This window comes from Neodiprion lecontei, chromosome 3 (assembly GCF_021901455.1).
Source record: "Neodiprion lecontei isolate iyNeoLeco1 chromosome 3, iyNeoLeco1.1, whole genome shotgun sequence".
Lineage (NCBI taxonomy): Eukaryota > Metazoa > Arthropoda > Insecta > Hymenoptera > Diprionidae > Neodiprion > Neodiprion lecontei.
Window position 1 is genome coordinate 34,699,400 of NC_060262.1, and position 26,360 is coordinate 34,725,759.

Here is a 26,360-nt window from a genome sequence, read left to right on the forward strand (position 1 = left end):
TACTCATATGGTAAATTCATATATTATCGCCAGGTTAATAATAGGATTAGTTGCTTTTAGTGATGCTGCGTCAAACTTTGAAAAAATCTCACGATCACATGAACATCGGGAGGAAAGATATTTTTCGTTTTGTCGAAAAAAAAAAAAAAAAATCGGGTATGTATTATCTTGCGAATGAAATCATTAGCGGGACTGGTATATTCCATCGAGGATTTATCTCATTTGATTACCCACGTACTGATATAATGTAGAACAAAATTAATTTATGATTATATATATTTTGAGACAGCACACTTTTAGGTATAATTTTGATAACACTCATGGAAAACTTACTCTTTATTATGTATACACCGTCTTGTTTTATCTCTGTTTACATTTGCACACACGTGTATATATTATATATATATCCATTTATTAATCTGTATTTCGTTATACGTATACCTATATTATATATATATGTGTACAGTACATACATCAATTTGAAGGCATGTTTGAATTTTACATGCGGATAATCCCTCGACTGTATATATATATTTCCATATATATATATATATGAAATGTGCGGAAGTACTCAACAAGTTGCCGCAACCAAATTCGTAGGTCAGTGCTTTTTATTTTTTGCATATTATAGAAGATTCGATAACGGTGAAAAACCAGTAAAATTAATTTTCGTTGCTTAAGGACGTAGTCTGGAAGTAGTTTCAGGTCACTGCAGATCGCATATTCGCTTATTTTTAGAAGTTTTGTACCGTACGGTAATTTGCATTTTGTTGGTGGCAATCGTGTGACCGGAATAACTAGTATTTCAGGTTCGATAATGAATCGCATAATGTAGTAGTGTGAGTTCCAAAAGTAATATATCGTTCAATGAGTAAGTGAAGACCTCATTTTCTATTCGAATCGAAAATGCCAGAAGGTTTATTCTTGTTTAAGGTCATATAGTACTCCTACCCTTACCGACCGAGCAAACCCACCTTTTTTATTCTTATATTGAAGAAACAAACGAGCGAAATTGGTAGGCCGTGTGCCCAGCTGATCGTGAGAGCGTCTCCTGTTGAAGAAATAATTGTAATTATTGTATTGTATGGCTCATTTTACTCCTCATTCTTTCCGGAATGGCGGAAAGTACCACAGCTCTGCACTTTTTGGCCCCTGAAATGCGGGAAATGAGGGAATAGTAACACGTGTCAAAAAGCCAGACATATTTTTTTGACTACTTTTGGGATATGAATAATTTTCCTGAATTCATCGAAAAAAGAGCAAAGCACCGTCGAAATTTGTACCCTTTTCGTCCGTTTGTTTATTTAACATATGAAGAGAAATGAAGTAGAATTGTTTGAAGTGTACGCGCCTTTTTTAGCGACTCAGTGAGAAACAGAATTCCCTATGCATTTACTCACTGTAGAAATGGGCGTATAAGGCCGCATTTCATATTAAGTCTAAAATTTGAATTGATACACGTATTGATTCGTGTTTAATTGATGCCAAGTATGTACAATTGAGCAGCGAATAAACGCGTGAACCGTTCGTCGTTGTTTCTCGAACCTTCTGATCGATCCCAGCGCAACTTCGGACCACACTTCTAAGGCCTTTGATAATAATTGGTGGTACATAATCTGGGGAATTTCACGGAAGGTGTTCACCACGTGCGATGCAAGGTTTGGCAGGACTGGTACGATGTATCTAGAATAGAATCGATTCGGCGGTGAACTCTCGTAACAGCCGGCAGTCTGTTGGTAACTTCTCGAAGGATCATCCGGTATATAAAAACACTGAAGCCGGTAGCCGGCGACGCGCAATTATTTCGCTCCGCGAGAAACGAACAATTGCATGTAATAATTGGTGATTGTTTACTTGTGTGTAATTCCTAGACGCAGTGTAACTAGTCCAACTATTTAAGGTGAGTCGTTCGTTTACCGTCTACCGTATGAACGAACGTATATCGTTCGTCAACAATTTTCCTAACTACGGTCCCAGCATCAGACCTCGTGCACCTGCCTAATTTACACCGACAATGCCTGTCCGCCTTTGACGTCCCTTTAATTAATCTCTCTTTCCGTATAATATAACGCTACACGTCAACACGGGAATCGTGCTGATTATAAATTGCATTAAGCCTTATCGGCGTCAGTCTGGGTATAGAGGCTGCCGATTAACACGCTGTTTGCTCTGATCGCGGCGTTGGGTTATCAGCAAAACTGTATTACATACGTAATTACATTAGTTCCGATATCGCGGATACGACGGTAAAGAGGATTTGGGAATATTTTACAACGCGTCGAAACGCTCGCAATTTATCATCTTATGCGCTGACCTGTGATAATCTTTCTCTCACAATCAGGTGTATTCGCTGATGAAAATATTTTGCGTTCGTGTTGTCGGTGTTGAGTTATTTTTACGCGTTTTTACACAGTCGTCGGATCGAAATGACTTGACGAAAAATTTTATTCCTAATCCATATTCTGACGTTCATTCTGTCAGTTTATTGCGCATCGTGAATGCGTCGTTTGTTTTCCTGCCTAAATATCGCACAAGGCGAACAATGCTTTCACTAATTTATTTAGAGAAAAAAAAATACGTTCAACATAACTTTTCAACGTGAAACTAATTTTCTTTTATATCTTTGCCGTGTTGAATTCCACCCATAATTGTTTAACCGATTTAGATAAAAATTTGAACCAATATTTCATGTTTTATTTTTTGTGTTTACTGTAGGTCGGGAACGAGCTTTTAAGGTGGGATTTTGCGGTTTAAAAACCGCGTCCGCTAAAGCTTCTGGAGAATTAATAACCCCGTCATTCTTGACGAAATTTAGAACCAACGTCAATTTTTGCTATCTCTTTACGTATTCTGGAATCTTACAATTAACAGGTATTTTCGCATTCGAATTGTACGATTTGCTTTCGGTGAAAACTGTACCCTTGCAAGCTGTTGAAAAGCGTGTTTGTTCTTTCCGCCGCTACCGTCTAAATTCAGCGCAAAATACTTTCGCCAAAGTGATACGCAATATACATGCATCATAGTTTTGTGCAGGCCAGGCTGCGAAGCTAAATATAAACGATTGCATTCTTTTGTCCGGCTCAACAATCACTCCATTAAGTCTTCCGGCGTTATCGCAATTCACACATCTTACTCCAATGCCATAGTTTACATTCAGCGAATCGTCTGCGGTTACACGTGAAACCGGATATGCACCTGCATTTTATAAATCTCACAATCAGACAGACGTATTCGCCTGGTTGCGGCCCTATAAGCTGCGGCTTTGCAAATCAAGAAACGTCGCTCAATCCGCATTTTCCAACGAACAAATCCTACGAACGCGCAAACAAGGCCGTACAACGCAATCCAGCACGCCAGAGGCACTAACAAGTGGTTTCTCATTGTTTGCTATGTTCGGTGCATAAAAACGGTGAACATTAACATACCGCACAAAAAATATAGATGACGTCTTAATTTGTCAAGAGTTTTCTATATTTGCAAGTCCTTCTTCAATTATATACGCTTGTCAATATGATTTTCATGTTTTTGTGACCGTCAAATATTGTTATATCACACGCTTAGAGAATATATATTTATTTTTTTTTTCTCTATTTTTCACCGCTCGTCACCGAGATGGCGAAAACATTTTTTCTGTCTATTTGCGAAACTGTTTTTTGTGGACTTGACTTTATCAAACGCGTCACTCGACGATGGATCAACAATTCGTCTATTACTCTTGAAAATTAAACTCGGACTGATAATATAATCTTCCGTTCGAATCATTATACGAATCACGCGTGTAAAGCGGCCTTGTGCCATCTTTGTTGAATAAATAAAAAAACGTCGATAAAACAGAACATCGAAACGTAAGTTCATGTATAAACAATTTTATTCATTTCTTGTTTGATTTTGTTATATCGTCACAAAAATTCAATTCATCGTCGATATTTCTCTTCATCGGCGCGAGTTTGTACGGAAGATTGTTGAGTGCGAAAAACGGATCGATCCGTTTCTATCAGAGTTTGAGCGTAGCACAGAAAGTAAAGGGTAGTGGTAAAACCGGTTCAAGTTCAGCCGAGATGGCCAAATGTTGGAGGATCGAAATCATTGCCTCACCCTTCTTTCTCGGTGACTACTTTCCACGAACGAAATCGATGAAGAGAACCCAGTCGTACACCTCAACTCTCGCCCAGTCAGCCGGCCTCAAATCTTGACCTATCCTACGCTACGTTTAAACGGCTCCCGGCCGCGACGTCTGACAAAAAGCGAAGCTTCGTGCGCCTGTCTCGCCGTGTGTGATACAGTTGCATTATACGTGCGCACATAGTACATATATAGGCAAAAAGACGGGATGTGCGCATCGAAAGCAGGAGCGTAACTAAAAGAAACGGCACCCACCCTATTCCATGACAACATGTCGTAGGTACGCTAAAATTCTATCGAATTAGAAGCGTTTCACAAATTTTGTAAAGCTTTTACCTTACAATGATGCTTTTCATCTTTGCACGAAAATTCTCCTCGCATTCATGCTCTGTCTTTTATAGTTCTTCGGATGGCACGAGCCTTTCATGGTGCTCATAATGGGCGCACTATCCGCGTTAAAGACGCATCGCGATTTTGCTTATGCAACGGCGTGTAAACACTGCAGTAAATGTCAAGGAGGCAGGTTCGGATCGCGGCAATCACAAGATAGGCGCGTGCTCTAGTCGGTCTTATTAAATAAGTGTATAACTGTAAACAGTTTTAATTGCCTTTATTTTTGTATCGTTGCACATATTTCTTCTTTGTTATTTTTCGAACAACGTAAAACGCTTCACTGATGTTTTATTATACGGACAGTCGGCGGTTACGCAATTGTGCGTGCAAGTTTTCTTTCTATTTCGTCTCGTCTATATGCATTTTATGCGCGAGGGAATTCACCTCGGACTGAACACCCGTTGACCTCACCATTTTTCTGCATTTATAAAGTATGGCAAACCCGGAACAAGACATACACGCTAATTGTAACTTTCAAGAACAGTATAATGAGAAAATTCAAATCTCTGATGAAAATTCTTCTAACAGATTATTCTTTGTACGTTAATTCGAACTTTGGGAATTCAGATAAGAACTCTTGATAAAGTTTTTTTAAGTCAAATCAAAAATAGTAATAGAAAAAGAAGAAGAAGAAGAAGAAAAAAGTGTTTTCAGGAGGCAAGAATCGAGAGTATACAGTTGTGTGTAAAATTTAATTAATAGTTGTATCACTGCTTATATTACTCGACGATTATCCATAATAGCGTTATTCAACTGAAGCGAAAATCTTCATGTATCTCCAAGTAAAAACAAAACACGGTAAAACATGACGGTCAAACACTGCAGCACTTATACGCCATTGGGAAGAGATAGAAAGAGTCTGTTTTGACCATGAGGTGAACGCATGATTTAGGGTAGCAGTCCGATGTCTACCTAAGCGTAATAGTTACACCGTAGGTTATTAATAACTGTATTAGGGTGTTTCGGAAAAAAATAATTTGCGATTTTCCACAATGGCACCCCATAAAATGTGTGTTTAGGCTAAAAGACAGGTTCTGTCAAAAGACGAGCGATCTACGTTATGTGGAAGATCACGCTCGAATTGATTTGACACTTGCATACATTTTTTTAGATTTATAAAATATCGTGAATAAAATTTTTTTTAATTACTAACATTAATTGTAATACCAATTTACGTCACAAAAAGACCCACACTTGTATAATATTAAGTTTCCTGTTGATGTCTGAGAAGTGGATCTGATAATTTTTTCATTACTAATTCAATCTCATGAAATAGTTGTAATTTAATATAAACTTTAATTTAGGAGACTAAGATTCCCGGTTGCTATATCGCTGTGTTACGAATCGTTGAATATAAATATCAGGAAAGAAATAATAACTGAAACGCTATAACCCGTTGCTTCGCTGATTTAAAAATATGTGAATAAAAGTGAAAAATGAAATGAGCGCGATCTTCCACATCACGCGGTACGCTCGTCTCTTCGCGTAATCTCACTTTAAACCCAAAAAAAAAACTCTTTAGGGGGTCTCACGGCGAAAAATCGTAAATTATTTCTTCTGAAACACCCTAACCTGTATACGTTGCAGTTGTATGCATGAGAAAATTGTGCGATAAGTAGAGATAACCTCACGAGAGATCGCGAGTGCTCGCGGGGCCTTCGGGGTGGCCTCAGAGAGGCTCTGAGGTCGCGGCCCCCATTGATAGGGGCCCAACGCGCGTACTTTGGACCATTTCGCCGTACGGCTAAGTCAAATAAACGCGCCTGCTGATCGCGGTGTCACTTCAGTGCGACTGTGGCTCGCTTCTGAACCGCAGTTCAAAAACTTGAATCGTATACTCGAAACGAAACTGCCGTCGGTGTAGCCGCGATGTATGTTTGACAAGTATTATTCACTGGGTATATCACCGCAGGACGTATTCTTTCGCTACGTCAATTACCGAACGTCGAACAGTTCCTTATAAAACACGTGGTCGCTACGCCTCCGGCGAGTCGCAATATTCGCTATTAATTATCTATCGTCGTAAAATTGTAACCGATACGATTCGTCATGTCCACTACAGAGCCGGGCAGCTTTTCGTCGAACGGCAGCATGATCGTCGTCAGCAATAGACTACCGTTTGTTCTTAAACGGAATGAAATCAGTGGTCAACTCGAGAGGAAAGCCAGGTAAGCCAAGAATGATTTTATTCCACGCAGAGGCGTTTTTTTTTTATTTTACAATCAAGGTAGCCCAAACAATTACCCGCTGCACAGTGTACAATTATATTACATATTACACGAGTGTATATTACAGGTTATCACGCAAACTTCACAATCAGTTTTTACACGATCAATAAAATTATCAAGTCATTTTATCAATTTTCTTTAATATCGAGTGATTTTATAGAAAAAATATTTCGAGTCTCGTTCTAATTCGGTTAATCTTGTTAAAAAACGACTCTCGTCACGCAGTTGTTTTTTCTAACGGTTTATAGATTGGAACGTAAAGGGGACGCCGTTTCATCAATCAACTTGGCCGTTTTGTGTTTTGTCAACTGTCAAAAACATTACTGTTCAATAATTCAAATACTATTATCTATCGAGTAATCTTCTTAACACTCGGGAAAATTTAAAAATACGGGTTGATCGATGAATATTTATATATATTTGCTGACAATGAGTGGAATTACCGAAGTTTTCACAATATTACATTTGCAAATCTAAGTAGTATTATACCTACTAAACGGTAGATCCGAAAATATGACCAAGACAGTTGTGAATCAAGAAAATATTTTAAATGAAAGTTTTTCAAATTACTCGTGTAATGTGGAGACTACAACTGACTTACTATGTGGATAATAAGAGAAATCCAATTTAAGTTGTAGAAAGCTCGATTCTTGGGTTGATCTCTCTGAAGTACGTTGTCCCAAGTTTGTAAAATCCAATTTCTCGAGTGGAATCGTGTAGAAGTGTGCGATTGTTGAAATTACTTTTGTAATACATCACCATTATCTTCCGGCTACCTAACTACTTTCGTCTTACTGTTAATTTATCTAAAAGCTCGCTTAAACCTAGTGCAGTGTGGTTACCGAAATGGTTTCAGACAATTTTTCCTATTTTCAATTTTTACAGATCAGTGTAGAAAAAATGCGACACGTACGGATTATTTTTTAATTCGACTCTCAGAGTGCGTCAACAACAGGAATGTTCAATTTGAACGTGTATTTTGTGAAAAGTGACAGATATATTTGAAACATTACTCCACTTTTTCCCATCTCGCAAAGCTTGAAGCTATACTTATATGCCCAAAGACCTTTTAAAGCAGAAGTAATATTGAACGAACACACGATATGCCGCAGAGTTTGCTATTAATTAACAAAGTTTGCAAAGCCACGCCAAGGCAATACACTTTTCTTCGACAGCATGTTTATTTTTCGGCAAAGATACATAAATATGATAATCGAGATAAAAATAATCGATTTTATTCGTGAATGAAGTTACTTTTCGTTAATCAATCCGTACTGCATTGTCAATGAGGAAGAAAACAGTGTTCAACTGTAAATATCTCTTTCCGTACACTGTTCTTAATTGTTCATCTTGTGTCGATTCAAATCTAGATAACTGCTGCATCATAGAATGAAAATGCACGATGGCGAAGTAGGTACTCGCCTCAAGGTGATAACGTCATTTGAACGCGGTCGCGAATTTTCTTGACATTGGAGAACCTATTCTTACTTGACCTAGTCTTGATATTTCTCTCTCTCGCTCTCCTTTAATCTCTAGTTTTTTTTCTTTCTCTCGATGTCCTCCCAAGGCCGATATCTTGTCAGAAACTGAGTTATATTTTCGTCTCTGGTCGGGCCACGTGACTCGTTTATTGCGTTGATCTCTTTAAAAAATGGGCTTTAAGCTTTTCGTTACATGTACACGGAAAGAGGTTATTCCCATCGAGTGAATGATTGATTGGTGGAGGTGTTAAATTACGACGAAGTAGTAAACAGAGTATAAATAAGAATAAAAGCGATAGCACGGATGTCCTAATAAATTGCTTTATACCCTATTGCCTGATTGTTTTTCTTTTTGTTTTGTTTTTTTTTTTTTTTTTTTTGTTCCGTCAACGTCGTAAAAACTGTCCTATACCTATAGAATCAAACGAGGCCAAACGGGCAAAGGGCCGACAACATCATGACTTGCAGCGATAAGGCTAGCCCTTAATAAAATCTGTCACGTAGTTTTCCACAGTTATAATACGCGATATACAGGCATCATTGAAAGGTCAATGGGCCCTGAGATTTATTCCAACTTTTATCTGTACCAGTGATAAAGTTGCTTTTCGAACGATCTATTCGTCACATGCCTTTGATCAATATTCCTTATCTCTTTTTCTTCTATGCAACTGCGACTTCACTGTAAAATCTTAGGTAAGTAGATTGTTTTCAGTAGATTTTTTTCGATAAACAACTTCCTATGAATGTTTTTTTGACCTATGGAAATCATTCGTGATACAGTCATGACTAGATTCTCTTCTGTCAGTTCTGTCCGCTAGTACCGCGTTGTTGGCAAATGCAAAATTCAAGCTTCTTCAGCATAATAACTACGTGTAAATACATACGTATATATATATATATATATATATATATATATGTATATTTTATACGTACAATCGTAACTGAAGAGTCGTAATGTTTTGATCTGGAATCCAGTCAATTATTGCTAGTCGTAAACTATAAGATAGATATAGGTGTATTAGCAGCCGGATTAAATGATTAGGAAACACGAATAAGCAACGTGTACTTGTTTATAAATTCACTCGTACACGTATCGCAGGATCTACTGTACACACATTATACACACTTGCAAACACTTATATGTGCATAAATATTATACGTTCTTAATTCTCGTACTGTTCTTATTCTTTCAATATAACGAGTGACACATTTCGTGACGTCGTTCGACTTGCGAGGGTCAATTACACAACTCTACATAAAAATTTTTCGTCCGTTTCCTAAAATTTATTTTATGATTTTTCTTTTCATTATGCTCCAAAATAAAGGAAAAGTACCCACATTCCATATAAACTTTGCTTTTGTAGTACTTTCGATAATAATACATTCTTTTCAGTTATCGTAGAAATATTACATAGTTCTGGTACATTTAAAAATACAGCCAAAAAAAAAAGAAAAAAGGTTGAAACAGTTTTAAAGTAGTAGTCTCTGGATTTTTAGGGAATAACAAAGATGAAAATTACCAAGATGTGGTTGAAAATATGTTAAAAAACTTTATAACCATGGGTTGCAGAATGTCTCTAAAAGTACATATGCTGCATGCTCGTTTAGATAAATTTGAAAACAACGCAGAGGCGTACTCAGAAGAACAAGGAGAACGTTTTCATGAAGATATTATGAACTTCGAACAACGTTATCAGGGCCAATGCAACGAAAATATGATGGGTGACTACATTTGGGGCTTAGGGAAAAAAAGTACTTACGAACATGAAAGAAAAAGTAATAGGGTTCACTTTCAAACTTTTTTCCACTATTTTGTAATTTGATATGACAGTAAAAGTTGATAAAAATTACATATAAATATACTTGTTCCGAGTTACGAATAAATAAAAATTTTAACTATGGATTTTCTAAAATAATCTTCAACCGTACCCCTGGATAGAAAAGCAAACTTTTTCAGGGCATATATATTTTTTTCATCCAACTATCGATAAATCTATCGAAATTTCCATACCCTCTTATTAAAGTCAAAATTCGTGTTGACCTGTGTTATTGTCGGGCTGCAGATGCCGCGTCTCCTATCTCATTGTCAGCTTCGCATCGACGGAAGGTTCGATTTATCACGTTTGACGATTACCGCAGACATGACACTATAGTATACAATAACACAGATAATCTGACAAAAATAGCTATAAACCGATAAGATATCCAAGTTAGATTTGCAGCGCGTCACAAATACTGAAAACTCAATCGTTCGCAAACACTGACAATTTACGGCTGATATAGGTAAAAAGCTCGAGGAAAAGGGGGGGAGTTAAGTTCATGCAAACATCATTAATTCATGACGTTCGACCGTCATTCGTCCCAAAGTTATATTCTATGTTTATCGATATTGCAGTTATGAATTACATTAGCGACTTGTCACTCGAGCGAATAAACCTCACGTTACGAATCGATGTATTAACGTTACATCGGACAACAACCGCTTGGCATTCCTTGTTGTTGTTATTATTATTTTTATCTTTGTTGTTATTGCTGTTATTATTATTATTATTATTATTATTATTATTATTATTATTATTATTATTATTATTATTATTATTATTATTGTTCCCCAGTGCCGGAGGTCTCGTTACAGCCGTAGCGCCAGTGGTAATAAACGGAAGAGGCGTGTGGGTAGGATGGCCTGGAATGCACATGGATGACCCGACCGAAAAGATTCCCGAATCAGATCCGAATGATCGTACTCCAACGGCAGGGCTTTTATCCAGCAAGGTGAGTTACGGAATTAATTCATCGCCACGATTACTCAGCCTTTGTTTAAACAGTGCAGGCTAAGTTATGAGATTGAAGTTTGTAACGTTATCGTAATGAAAGATTGGGGGGAAAATTACTGTTTTCTTATTTTTACAATTACCGAAGCAACTAAGATTTCAAAACATTGGTACGTCTTGCTTTCTTACGGTTTACCGAATTTCAAACAACTCCAAAGTCGCGAAATAACGATTTTTCTTCATAAATCGTTATCATAACGTTACTAAGTTTAACGTGATACTAATTTCTCCTTGTACGCGGTTCGTAACTCGGTCTCAGAGAGAGAGAGAGAGAGAGAGAGAGAGAGAGATTTGTGAATATCTTTGATTCCTTTTTTTGCTTCTTATTTTCCTTCGTCGCATTTTTAGTGAATTTTTTTTTTTTTTACTTTTTTTCTCCTACCGCAGCTACACAAACGATAAATGTGTTTTGCAACTCGAGTTGCAATATTATATGCGTCACAAGAAAGTTTTGAGTCATATGCACACGTATATGCACACAATATATGCATGTGTGTATGCATATAATCTTCACAAATATTTGGATATTGCCAATCCGTATTTTATTTATCTGAAAGTCTGACCTCAAATTACGTCTATATAATATATTATACGTGTGTATATATTTTATTATATCGTATGCGATGCACGTGTGTTATATACTTATTGTTTTGCAATAATATTACTCGATTAATGAAGCTATTAAAAGCACAACCTCTGCTGATGAGGGTGACGCGGTGCTCTGAGAATCGACGTAAATAGATAAGAGAAAAGAATCGTACGAATAACAGACGTGACTCGTGTATTATCGTAAATTTACGTATAATGTAAGTGCAGTAAAGATCTTTTTACGCGCCTACTCCAGCCTACCCGATTGAAACTCTCTTCTGTTGGAAAATTGCTAAAACTAATTAGCAACCGGTATCGAGATAACGTGATTATAAGCATCCTTTGACCTAAATATTTTTGATAAGATGCTCGCTTTGACAATAAAACATCCATCAGCATGGTGATATTACGAAATCAAGATATTATAGCTGCGCGCCAGCTGTTATTGAATCAATCAAAAACAAAAATTTATGATTTTATTTCTCTGACGATGATTTATTACGTCGCGATCTTTGTGTCAAGACTTTTTAAACTATGATTTCTTTCGCAAACATCCGCACTGAAACAATAATTATTTAGTCTCTGAGATTTCTTCCAGCAGATTGCACGACTAAGGGATAATTTTTTAGTTTTTACTATTATCATATTTTTACCCAAATTTGATCGATTGATGTTTAAAAAGAAAATTAAAAAAAAAAAAAAAAATAACTATTGTTGTTTACGCAATTGTCAACTGATCTTACCACATGCGGAAAGAAAGGATTTCTTGCGGTAAATAATATTTATTCGACTGATCGTGAACGAAACTTATTATGGCGAAACGAGTGTTCTTTTTGTTTGACAGAAATATCGCATGTATTTTGGGAGAAAACAAGAAGGAAACAAATATCAGTCTGTACGATAATTTACGTTCGCAAGTATAATACGCAACACATTTGAATCAAGTGAAAAATATATTCGACGCAACTGATTTTGTTTTTCGACTGCAGAATCTTTATTACATTATACATGTACTCGGTGTGAATTCCAACAAATCCTTTCTCCGTTCCGACCATGTATCATGCAAATATGAACATACTAGTTTGAACAAATAATTACAGAATTACTGTACTTTTGTGTACGATCGTTAGGTTCAACATTGTTAATTATAGTATACAATAATAATTTTTACTACCGCACCTGCTCGGTTATATTCATATTTTTTCGCCAAGAATATTTCGCAAGGCGCGATAAATACGTATAATTTTGGGTAAATTTTTTATTTTTTTTTTTCACTACGTTCTCTAATATGCGGCACGCCTACTTCAATTTTTTACAATAATATTAAGAGTAACGAGGTTTCCCTAATTGCACAGTGCTCGACGCGATTACTTATACGTATGTACGTATAACTTAACTTCTCCACAATTAAGCAATTTTAATATTTTCCACCGCATCGGCAGTGTAATCAAGTATCGATTAGCCGATATCAAAGTGTCGAATAAAAGATTCCGCGATTCTGTATATCTGATCGATGTAATCGATCCTCCGAAAAAGATTCTCACGAGAAGATAAAAATATTTTGTACGTCGGTATAACGTGGCTGAAAAATGAACGAAGAATGCAACAAGAAATTTCACGACCCGCGAATATCTTGCATAATCCCATCACGTCGTGGAACTGCATTGGTGAGAAATCGCTTTCGCGGTGTTCACGCATCGTCCATGCCTCGTACACGTGGAACCATCGCGTCTACAATCTGTGCGAAAATCTTCCGCAATTCTGCCTGATCTCTTGCTAGGAGGCGACGCGTCCCACCTTCGGTGAGTCACTGACAATCGAGCTTATGACATTCGTTAAAACAGCTTCGAACGACGGAAAAAACAATTGACGCAAAAGACAGATGCATAATTATTTGCTTATTTAGGCGTACAAATGGTGGAAGCATGGGATTGCATGTATATTGTATTAATGAGTCACCGCGGCGGTTTTACAATTAGTATAACACACACCTGTTCAACGTCCTAAGTTTATTCCATATCCGCATCGACATAAATGCCGTTCTAACACTGTTTTACGTAATCTCATTATTCGGTATTACGATTGACAAAGATGCGATATAAATACGTAGTAAAAAAGGTGTAACACCAAGGCTTCTTTAGGAATTCGTACAAACCCATCGAGGATCGATTATTTACCGAAGGCCAGTGATCGGTCTTGTTTACACCTGGTAGCAAGAGGTATACGTACACGTAATGTCATAAATAATCCGGACCTTTTCATTCGTGGATTGACATTGTGAGGAAAATTAATACAGATCGCGATAAAGTTGTATCGTCTAAGCGTAATTGAACACCTGAACCGTTTAACTGCAGGTTGTGTCATAACCCGATAATGTTAAGGACTTGTCTAGGATATATTCGTCGTGCAAAGCGTGTGATTGGCTTCTTATTTCCTAACTCAATTCAGGTTTCTTTGTTTTATCGCCAATTCACAAATTCGTGGTACTTTGCACGTGATGAACTCGAGATAGAGATAGAGAGAGAAAAAGATATAAATATACCAAAGTCCGGAGGGTCATAAACCTAATCTCCGTGTAGAACATCGGCAGCGTTAATCCGCATTATACGATGGAACGATCGTGAAATGTGTATATAGTATATCAGATACCCATCTTACGTGTACTTGAGATTGATATAAAATATGATAACGTTTGAAAAGCATGTGTACAAATATTTAAATAGGTTTTCACGTGAACACCGAGTGCACAAACAAATACGTGTATCGTCATGCGTGTGTCTCCAAAACGCGGACCTGGCACGCATGATTCGATGTTCTCGGATCAGTACAGGATTTGCACAAAGTAGTTCGCGGGAACAAGAAGATCAGAGGCGAGATGAAGCGAGTTTCACGCTTTTGGCACCGGATGCAATTTTGCTAACGCGGCTGACTCGAGGCAGCGTAAAACGTAACAGCCAATGATCGCATCACGTCGTTGAGTGTATATTTGGATTGGATGAATGACTTTTATTTATCTTTTATTGTTAGAATAGGTCAAGAAAGAGGAATTTGGAATGTAACTCTTGGCAACCAAATTCTACCTACACTTTGACCGTATAATTTTTCTAATCAAGTTATCGTGCCTAGATTAGCGCGTAAATCTTTTTTGTTTTTACTGTTTTTTTTTTTATACCGATAAAATCGATTTTTATATCATACACAGATGTCGAAGGAAAAAAATGGTGTACTTTTTTATCACGGGGAGAGTATTAGCAAGTGGCGCAATATATTTTTGTTTATGGTTTGACCGTATTTACTTTGTGACAGTTAGAATCGTTTCAGTTTAAAAATAAGATGAGGTGTGGCAACAATTATTACAAAATACGCTGTTATTTCAGTGTCTCTTTCATTCATAATTCACTTGAAACGGTTTCTCAAGAAACAAACTAATAATAAATTTATCGACTATATCTTGTCTGACCAAATTTGATTTGAAAAAAAAAAAAAAATAAATCATTTGTTCAATTAAATTACATTATTATATTACTACACGAGTAAGTTAAGATCGGGAATTCAACGTCTGAATCACTAAGGATAGTTATATAGTCAAACATGACACTATTTACGAAAACATGCGTCAAACACGTGAAGCTCTCGTGTTTATCGTGATCCTAATCACTCGTAAAGAAAAGTTCGCTTTGTTCGTGTGAATTAGGTGTTCGGCCCACGCGTAAAGATATTCTTTTTATTTAGACTTCGGACGACATATATAGGTAAATTATACTCTCGATATTTTGGAGAAATATTTTTTTTCCCCCCACTTTTTCCCCTCATTCTAATGAGGACTGTCTGCTGATTAGAAAGACAGCTTATCTCAACTGTATATCTACCCACTGATTGAAATCCTGGTATTGCAACCGATTTATTTACCTAAAATATCTTCGTACAATAGGATGAAATTGTCACTATCAGCAGAGTACAAATATTCATCTCTATGTATATATATATACGTACAATAAGCGTTCAAGCTGTTGTTTTTTCTTCTAATTTTGGGTATACGATAAAGATCCGAGGCACTGTCTTAATACGTTTAGTTGAAACAATAATCGTAGACTTACCTACCAGATGTCTACGATTTGCTCAAAAGTAAATCAATGAACAGGGTTCGTTGGCCAATAATAATCGTTACCTTATATTACATGTATACTTGTCTTATTATCCAATATTTGAATAACTCCCTCAAGAAATTATATCGTATTTTGTCTTGGACTGAATTGATGATCGCTTCGGAAGCTCGTGTCGAACCAACGTTTAACTGGCAAGAGCTTGAATTTATACTAGCATCGCTCAGTAGCGCGCTTAAGCATTTTGGACATCAACGCTGATGTCTAAAGGCAGCCAGGAGGTGGGGTCATGGGATTATCGGTCCGAGTGACGTGCGAACTACTTTTATCTAAAGGCGTACGCGCTTGTATGGCAAAAAAAATAAAAAAGTGCTTTCGTTCCGTTCGTAATAGTCAAATGTAGGCGACGCATATATGCGTGTTAATAGAATAATCAAATTTCGCAACATTATCGTCCGTTTGAGTGGAGCGTCAATAATTATAGTCGTTTAAAAATAAAGGCAAACGTCCGTTGAAATTTTTTTAGCAATTTAAATTTCTAGTAAGTTTTATTTGAACTATTTTCTATCTTACATCAAAAAATGTTATCTTGCGTTCATTAATTAAATGATATGATTCGGACTGGTGGTTTTGAAAAAATAGCGTAGTCAAACATGATTCCATTAAACAATATTCATTTGACTTGATGTATAAATTATACGTGAATATTTAGTTTAAATTTTCTGTGCCTTGTTGTTTTTGCAATGCGTGAATAAGCATGAGAATTCAAATAAGCACAACATTTAAGAAAAATATGGAACCATCCTCGAATCGGCTACCGAAATTTGTACCGGAAACGATATTACTGCCACTGTTGAACACTGTTGCACGGCTCACGTTAATGAAATCGAAAATAACTGCGGATTATTTATATGACAATGAGAAGTATCGGGTTAAGACTGCGTTGGTAATGTAAAACCGTTGCGCAATGAAGCCTGAATAATTATTGGCCCTGTTTCATTTGCCAAGCTGTCGTTTCTCAATCACACAACTCAATATAGTTGGGGGTTTAAAAACAGAAGCAAAACTTGCAAGGTTCTCGTGCATCGCGTTTTGCTCATTCGAGAAAGAATATCCAAATCTTACGTTTATTAGTCAACTGTGCTCGGTGAGATAGCCCATATTACTATCTTGAAGACAGTAAATATTTTTGCTGAAAAATTAATCGCAATACCGCAATACATTATTAGCACAAACAACTGTGTATAAATTATTTTTTTCCCTTTTTTTCGATATCGTTCACGCTTATTATCATTTTCGACTCAACAGTTGTTAGATAAAATTGGTGGAGTTTTTCCGCAAATAAATATTCCGCAACATTAATTTTGATCTCGCATACTGACTTTCGTTACGACGAACGTGATTTGAGCTTGATCTGCAGCATAGCGTCGTTCATTTTTATTTTTTGTTATAAACATTCGTTACACTTAAGCCATCCATTGATCTCATTGAACTATCAAGACTGTTCCCGTTTCACAATCAGTAATCTCTAGTGTAATCTAAGTGTTATAAAATACGTAGTGGAAAACCTAAGACGCTCAAGAATTATCTTTGAGACATAATTAGCGGTCGCTTTGTTGCTTTTCCAGCTAATTGACAAATTTATTGGGCTTCAGACAGTATATTCAAGAACTAAATAAATGCGTAGATTTTAGTTTTGCGAAACCTTCGATCGATCGTTCGATGAGACTCGCCGAAAATATTTACTCACCAAAAAAAAAAGTTTGCGTCACTACCATCAATTATAGAATGTAACCCAAATATGATTTCCGTCAAACAGCCAGTTTCAACCATTTTTTTAGAGATTGTTTTAGGAGACTGCTGTCCATCAGGCATGATCGTTTTTCACATAATTTGGTGGTTTCATTATATAGTTTGGTTATTCTTTACATCTAAACTGCATAATGTTGTGAATGACGAATATTTGGAAACATATTTTCAGGGATAAATCTTCGAATCCTACCAAGGTTTGGTGTAATCTTTTAAAAATTTTCTAGTTGTGCTTATTCAGAAGGGTCAGCTGATTTCTGGCAGACTCCATTTCATTATCGCAAAAGTCAAGTCATTTGCGTCAATAAGCAAGCATGGTCTGGTGTGTTTTCTTTCTAATTTTTTTTTTTATCCTGCTTATTTTAAAATCTGAACAAAAAGAGTGCTGAGATAACGGTAATATAAGTTGTTTGCCAATGAGAATGAGTGAGTTATTATACCGAGGGCTCGGTGGGATCAAAATCCAATCACAGACGGACTTTGCACGATTTACAATGAAAACGATTATAAAGTTTTCTTCATCATATTTTCATGTTTCTTGCTATAAAGTTGGCTCTTTTATTTGTCTTTTTGTCTAGTTGTTTGAGAGTGCGATATTACAGCGTGTAATGAATCATACAATCGCCCTCCGTCCGATGGTCAATATTTCCCAAGAGTTCTTGACTTGCAAAGGGGTGGGCAAACGATTGCTTCAGAAATAAGGATAAAAGGAATTAAAAACGTTTCGAGTAAACGTCACTCGATCCGAAACTTCTGAGTTTATTACTCGCGTACTTTTTTTTTTTTTTTATCATTTACTTGGTATTGTTACACTTATCGCTTGGTTGCAGGTCGTCGCAGTGCACGTTGATCCAACAGTATTCGATTCCTACTACAACGGGTGCTGCAATGGTACTTTTTGGCCACTGTTTCACTCCATGCCCGACCGGGCAACTTTCATTGCTGATCATTGGCGTGCTTATGCCACCGTCAATCAAGAGTTTGCTGCTCAAAGCGTAGGTCCTTTGATCTGTTTATAAATCACTCTAAGTTGTAAGCACAGTTAAAAAAACGAATACGAAAATGTGTAAATATTACAACAGCACCTTCCATTTATATCTGCAATTCAATAATCTGGTGTCAGTCAAACGGTTACATATCCGTTAGTAGAAAAACGTTTTATGCTGGGTTTCATGTTCTTTACATCTCTTGTCAACATTTGTTTGGCGCCTGGTTCTTCGACTCTACATTGTACCCTTGATTGTTTATTCTCTTTTCTTTTTTTGTGATCCAATTTCACCCTGTGAAATTCATTTGTTCAGGTTAACGCCCTCGAAAAAATTCACAAAGAACAGTCCGGGCAACCTAATGGAACACCTTTGGTCTGGGTCCACGACTATCACTTGATGCTGGCCGCAAATTGGATCAGACAGTCCGCCGAAGAAAAAAATCTCAGGTTGAAATTGGGATTCTTTCTTCATATTCCATTCCCGCCTTGGGATATTTTCAGGCTATTTCCATGGGCTGATGAAATACTGCAAGGAATGCTCGGTAAGAATGATCCACAAAATGACTTGTATTTTATTGGATACGACTGAAAGACATCAAGTTTGAACTGAAATCAAATTCGACCTCGTAAATCCGTTGCTTTTCTAAAATTACTTTCACTTAGGCTGTGATATGGTCGGTTTCCACATCCAGGACTACTGTTTAAACTTCGTCGACTGCTGTCAAAGGAGTCTCGGCTGTCGTGTCGACCGCAAAAATCTCCTCGTCGAACATGGTGGTCGAACAGTTCGTGTAAGGCCTCTGCCGATCGGAATCCCCTTCGACAGATTCGTTGCTTTATCCGAAAGTGCGCCGAAGGTTATGCTTACCAATCAAAAAATAGTCTTGGGTGTCGATCGTCTCGATTACACCAAGGGGTTGGTGCACAGGTTAAAAGCCTTCGAGATGCTTTTGGAAAAACATCCTCAACACAGAGAGCAGGTATGAAGAATCGCATGAGTACATTCGGGAACAAAAAGTTGTGCATAAATTGTAATTTTGACCACGATTTCGCGCAGGTAACCATGCTTCAAATCGCTGTCCCATCGAGAACGGACGTGCGCGAATACCAGGACTTGAAACTCGAGATGGATCAATTGGTGGGACGTATCAACGGTCGATTCACGACACCAAATTGGTCGCCAATTCGATATATCTATGGATGCGTTAGCCAAGAAGAATTGGCCGCTTTTTACAGAGAAGCTGCGGTCGCACTGGTCACACCTTTGCGCGATGGTATGAATCTTGTGGCGAAAGAATTTGTCGCATGTCAAATCAAGGTGCCTCCGGGTGTCTTGATTGTTTCACCCTTCGCCGGCGCTGGTGAAATGATGCACGAAGCTCTCATCTGCAATCCATACGAAATCGACGAGGCGGCTGAGGTGATACACAGGTATGTTGTAATATCCTTTATAACCATTTGAATGGACGTTGAAAAGGGGAGTGCATCTGTCTCCTTGACGCATCTTAAAATGGTACATTGCTTATTGCTGATTCCGCGCATTCGTTTTGAATTTTGTTTGTGTTTAACGTATGTCATTTACAAATTTGTATACTTGTATTGTACTGTATATACATATATTTTATTATACAACACAATGACGATAAAAGTGACTTTCAGAGCTCTGACGATGCCGGAAGACGAGCGTACCCTTCGTATGAATCATCTTCGTCGTCGGGAGAGAATCTACGACGTGAATTACTGGATGAAGTCGTTCCTTCAAGTAATGGGCTCGCTCGAAGAGAGGGACGCCGTAGGTGCGACGACCATGCACCCAGTTACCATGGACGACTTTGACGATTATTTGAGCAAGTAGGTACCATAGACAGGAGAATTGTGCATGACTGGGCCCAGCCAGCGCATGTGCTAGAGGGCACACATATCTAACACTGCAAAGTCAATGAAATGTTTAGCCGACATTTTGTGGATGTCGTTTTTCTCTTTGTCGCATAAATATTGTTCAATAGCAAGATGAGGACTTTTGTCAATCGAATGATTCGGACCATCTGAAGAAGAAAACGAATGTGTAAGAGGGGATTGCAATGATATTATATGTTGCTCGAACGGTGTCATGGTAATATTGATATTCACTTTCTAAATTCGTTTATCCTCATCTTTCTGCAGGGTAAAGAGCTGTGTTTTACTATCGTGAGATACATGTTTTCGATATCCTCGTTTATCGAGGTCCAGTTGATGTGGGAATATTTATTAAAAAAACTTGGTAAAACGCATGAGTTTGGGTACGTCACTGCGAAGGCAATGCCTACGCGGAGTCTTTTAAATTTCTCAGTCAAATGAGAGGTGCATGGTATCTCACCCGTGTTTGGGGACCACTCGGTAAGAACAAGTATTCAAATGGCCTCCCTGTACCTGCACGTACTTCCGAACGATGCAGGGAGATTTAAATTTGCTACGGAAATGGGCAGCTAACTGCTTCTAACGTGGCGGGCCCGTGCTGTGCCGCGACCTGACTCATGATGAAAGCCGGGTAACGATCCAGTGATGGCGCATGTCCCCTAGGTATATTGGTGATAATCACAAGTTGGCCCTCCTCCTGGACTACGACGGTACCTTGGCTCCGATAGCGACTCATCCCGACCTGGCCATCCTACCTTTAGAGACAAAGAACGTCCTTCAGAGGTTGTCCAACATGTCGGACGTCTACATCGCTATCATCAGTGGCAGAAACGTGAACAACGTCAAGTCCATGGTGGGGATCGACGGTATTACTTATGCCGGAAATCACGGACTCGAGATCTTACATCCGGATGGAAGCAAATTCGTGCATCCGATGCCCGTCGAGTTTGAAGGCAAGGTTGCCGGTTTGATGCAGAGTTTACAGGATCAGGTAAAAAGTCTTTGCAACCGTGCAGTTATTCTTTTCTTAACTTAGGCTTATGCAGTACATGTGAAAACGACTACATTTGGCTCGCATCAAGTTGCAATAAGTACTGTTTTAGGTTTGCAACGAAGGTGCCTGGGTGGAAAACAAAGGGGCTCTATTGACTTTCCACTATCGAGAGGCGCCGATGGAGAGCCGACCTCAGATGGTTGAGCAGGCCAGAAAATTGATAGAAGAGGCTGGGTTCAAAGCTTGTGCTGCTCATTGCGCGATAGAAGCTAAGCCCCCGGTAGAGTGGAACAAAGGTCGTGCATCTATCTACATACTGAGAACTGCGTTTGGTCTCGACTGGAGTGAACGGATCAGGATCATTTACGCGGGTGACGACGCGACCGACGAAGACGCCATGAAGGTGTGTTTTATAGCGCGGGAAACCTAGTGCACATGCATGCTGGTAGTTGAGCTACAGATGTTTTTATCTATCATCATTCATCGACGTAAAAAAATTTGACGAAAAGCGAACACTGCTTCCAAGCATGAGCTGAATCTAACGACCTTGAAATTTTATCAATATTGGTCGTATGATGACATTTAAACGATGTCTCAAAATCGAGTTTGCTTTCTGCCAAACGGCGAACAAGTCTATCAATAAGATATATTGTTGAACTGGTTTGTACAGGCATTAAAAGGTATGGCGGCGACTTTCCGAGTGGCTTCGTCGCACATAATTCGTACATCAGCAGAACGACGTCTTCCGAGCACGGATTCGGTGTTGACGATGCTGAAGTGGGTCGAGAGGCACTTGAGCAGACGCAAACCACGCAACAGCGTAGATATATCATCAAGATTCCGGCGAGGAAGCACCGGCATTGCTATGGAGATGTCATTCACGTCGCCAGAAAAACAGAAAATCGAGCAACAGGTAGCGTAGTCGTCGTGAGTCGCGGACTCGTGTGTCGCTCTGCTATAAACGATGAGAATAGTCTGTAATAATTATTATCGTGTCCTCGCAACTATATAATACCTATATGTGTAAATTTGTAATGATGGCACCGGACGCAGCGAGCGAGCAACGGTCATCCGTATTTCACTTCATTTACAGCGATCTATTAGTTCGAAAATCAATTTTTCTGACGAACATACCTACCTGTTATTAGGAAAATGACGATGTTCGCCGTATCCTTCGCACATTTTTTCTTCCGTGCTGTAATTGTATGTCACTGAATCATCGAAGGTGTATAATTGCGACCGTTCGTATCGATCAAATACTCGATCAATTCTTCCAGCCTATTGCAATCGTCCAGTGGTCAATGTAAATCAACCAGCCATCCTGAAACCTGAATTCTGTTATCTTCGAGATTATGTTTGCGTCAATTTAAGGATCACGTATGTGAAACGATTCCCACCAAGTTTCATTCCTAATTTTCTCATGTTTTGCGAACGAATGGTTTTGACAAACACGAAAGAAAGTATTCAAACGATTGATGAGTAAAGTCAAGATTTTGGTCGAGAGCGAAAAAATTCACTTTAGTTGGAATGAAGCGCCCCGCAACAGTGGATTTGCGCAACTGCCCAATCAACAAGTAAATTATTTCCTGACCAAGGGTTAAATTTAAAGTATTTGTTTTCGTTTTTTTTTTTTTTTCATCTAGCTTAAAGACTAAATTCCAATTGATGTATTAATTTTTTCCGCATGTGCCATATACGCGAAAATTCATTCTCTGTAAATTTAAATTTACGTCGTTATTGTCACCTATGTAAGATACAAAGCCAATGGCTGAAATTATTCGTAATGTTGCACAACGTACCGATTAAAATCTTCCTTGTTTTTATTTTTCTCCTCCCTCCTGAATCATAATTGTCAATATTTATGATGGAGTCACGAGTTCGGACTTGGAAACGGAGTAGCAAGTTGCACAAATAGTTTTGGAACAGTAACACGCGTTTTATACGTTCCGATGCCATACTAGATACGTAGATTTTGTCAGATATGTACTATGCGATCATTACAGCTCAGTTGGTTGAACATCGCGTGATTCATTGTGCAGACTTAAACGCTCAGCTTAAATATTGTAGATTTCAATTTTATTCTTAAATATTGATCTAGAGAACACAGAGTATTATCAAATATAATCACAAAAATTTTTATACCGACAAGACTGCTCGTTAAAATATCATTATTTTTGCAATAATCAAAGATGGTATATGGCCGTAAAGAAATTATGCAAGACCGTAGAAACAAGAAATAAAGGAATATATTTTTAGGTATTTTTACATCGATATCTTTGTACGTACTTCAAAACATTCACACTAAAGTTTACGCGAAGAAGTAAACGGAGAAATCCAGATAAATATTCAACGAGAAACAAGCAAAATATTTAAGACAAAACAAAAAAAAAAAAAGAAACGAATCAATACTTCAAGACATCATAAACTGAAACAGAAAAAAGGAAGATCAAGTTGCGTAGAAATCAATGTGTGAAAATTTCGATCTTAATGTCGCACATTTGTGAACGGACCTTCAGCCCGAATTTGTATAGTAAATTCGAAATTTCTGTGTCTGTTTCAAATAGGTTCTATGTCAAATTAGGGTAAATACGTGTAATTCATAACTTTCGATCTTGAAACGAATTTCATTTTTCAAGTACGAAATCAGAGCAACTTATATTTGGTCTTTTCTGTTACTCGCTACTTTGTTTTGCGTTTATCGTTATTTAGTATTTAGCATTCAAATGTAGATTTTAGTCCACTTAAATGATAGTAATTTGAAAGCTACTGAGTATAAGGCTAACAACCGCAATCTCGTATTTCCAGGCGTATTTATTAGTCAGTTATCACTACTAGTCAATAAAGAATCCATAAACATGGAGTTTATTCATTACACACTGAGAAGCCGGAAGTCAGAAATTTTTTAGCTCATTTTTACATTACATTTATTGAGCAACTTGTCAGTTTTTGTAAAAACAAGATGTTTCTAAATATTGAAGCAATCCATTTAATGAATAAAAATTGCAAAATTATTTGTAAAAAAGAAAACGTCACGCCGCTTGAACCATTCGATCGGTGCGTTCAAATAATTGTAAGAATTAAATTACTGTCAATCAATGTGTATCGAAAGTTCCTTGACGTATCATCAAAGTACAAATAATCCGATCAATTTTTTGATAATGGCTCGGGAAATTGAATCCAATGCTCTTATGCCAAAGTAATAATGATTATTATCAGTCAATTTTTATTCACTACACTCCCATAGCAAAAAAATCCTCGATTAAGTTATTACAGTTGTCAATTTGCAGTCGATGTGAAAAAGTAATGTAGTTTAAGTGTAGGGACACCAAAGGTAATCTCTCCTCGTAAAATTGTATTCAACAAAAAGTTGGAGAATGTTTAGAAACTTGAAAATAAGTATAGCGTGAAAGTAAATTTGGTGTGCTCTCGAATTTCGCAAGTAAGTTTTCGACAAGTATATTTTATATAGCATGTCAAAGTTTTTGATGATTTATATAACTTCTGTTTTAAGGTGTTGTTCTCAAAAAGGCTGTTAGTAAGAATGTGTATAAAGTAAAGTAGAAAGAAAAAAACTGATAAGGCTGAATCACGTTGTATCGCGTTTGCCTGCCGTGAAAGTGGCCCGGTATTTTATACTTACGCTGTAATGAAATGCTACTTGCTATAATACTTGTGAAAGATGAAAAATGGAAATAAAAATAAAGGAACGTATCTACTTCGTAGTTATAAATAAGTAATTTTTTCCTTCGTATATTTGTACAAAGAGTACACTATATACATATCAACTCAATACAGTCTTTTTTTTTTTTTTGATCTATTCCTCGAATCGAGCATCTCCAAATTCGAATTCGAAATATCAAATTACACTTCACGTTCTATTCCAACTATACAACACTACCTAGTAGAAGTATCTAACATGTGCGACGCCGGTAATATCGCGTGATAATATTCGTTCGAAAATATTAGCTATCAACGCCAGTTAAACGTGATAACATTTATTGGTAAGACAAAATAGCAGGAACCACCGGTATGGTGGCTGTTGGTATACACGCTCATACCACCATCGGTAAGCACTGACGGTGAGTATTGATTCATTCTCAATTCTAGCATCGTCTGCCTATTCGTACAAATGCCAGGCGGAGACACTCGGAACTGTAAATTTGCCCAATTTTTTTCTCAAAGCGTTTACAAATAGGTTCAATTTAAAAACTAATTCTCAGACATCAGAGAATTTGAAATAAGTTTTACATAATTATTACACGCATTCCGAAGTCACTGGTTGATTTCAAGCGATGATTACTTTTGAAATAAATTTTTGAACGAACAACATCAAGAAAAATAAGTAAATAATTAAAGAAGCGGATCAGCTTACTCGGAAAGAATGTATTTTTTACTCGTCATTAATCGGTTCTTTGTTATACGCTACATTCAATACATACTCAGTTGGATTCCCCCTTTTTTCCCTCGGAGAAAAGGCATGGAGAGCTCCTCAATGATAATAAAATTTAATTCTCCTCGAGGAAACCCCTAGTGTAGACTGTAGAGTTTGATGTCAAAGGGAGAAATACTTTTCACCGGACATAATACGGCTCTCCTCTATGCGATTCCGAAAACATCCAAATATTTTCATTGGATCCGACGGTCGGTTGCTACAATGGAACGCATGGTTTCGGAACCCTTAGAAATCGCGCAGCTCGCATAATATATTTCTCCATTGCAAGCTCGTCGCTTGCGAACGGAACGGCACGCATAAAGGCGCGATTACACGGTGTCCATTTCAGATGTAGGGAAGAAAGAGACCAAACACTCGGTTTGCAGCGGCGATCGCTTTTCTCGCTCTTGGTCCCGGTGGGCGGGTGGGTATTATTTTCGGCATTTTGCCGATTCAATTGTGTGCGATGAAAAGGCAGCGTTTAACAAGAGTTTA

The 26,360-nt window shown here is 37.6% G+C and overlaps 1 protein-coding gene across 2 annotated transcripts; it reads left to right on the top strand.

Annotated features, from left to right (window-relative positions):
* The first annotated feature begins 542 nt into the window (after positions 1-542).
* Positions 543-25,155, top strand: LOC107226103 (alpha,alpha-trehalose-phosphate synthase [UDP-forming]). 2 transcript variants are annotated; one of them, XM_015666795.2, is made up of 11 exons: positions 543-600; positions 6,578-6,683; positions 10,840-10,996; positions 18,386-18,550; positions 18,857-19,085; positions 19,207-19,523; positions 19,601-19,974; positions 20,203-20,394; positions 21,103-21,430; positions 21,543-21,836; positions 22,104-25,155. In XM_015666795.2, exons 1-11 carry the CDS (start codon positions 558-560, stop codon positions 22,353-22,355), a joined length of 2,457 nt encoding a protein of 818 aa, XP_015522281.2. In that variant the 5' UTR covers positions 543-557; the 3' UTR covers positions 22,356-25,155. The 2 variants fall into 2 exon arrangements, with proteins under 2 accessions (XP_015522281.2, XP_046591567.1); XM_046735611.1 differs by lacking the exon at positions 543-600 and adding an exon at positions 1,731-1,900 and having other exon boundaries at positions 21,094-21,430.
* Positions 25,156-26,360: the final 1,205 nt, after the last annotated feature.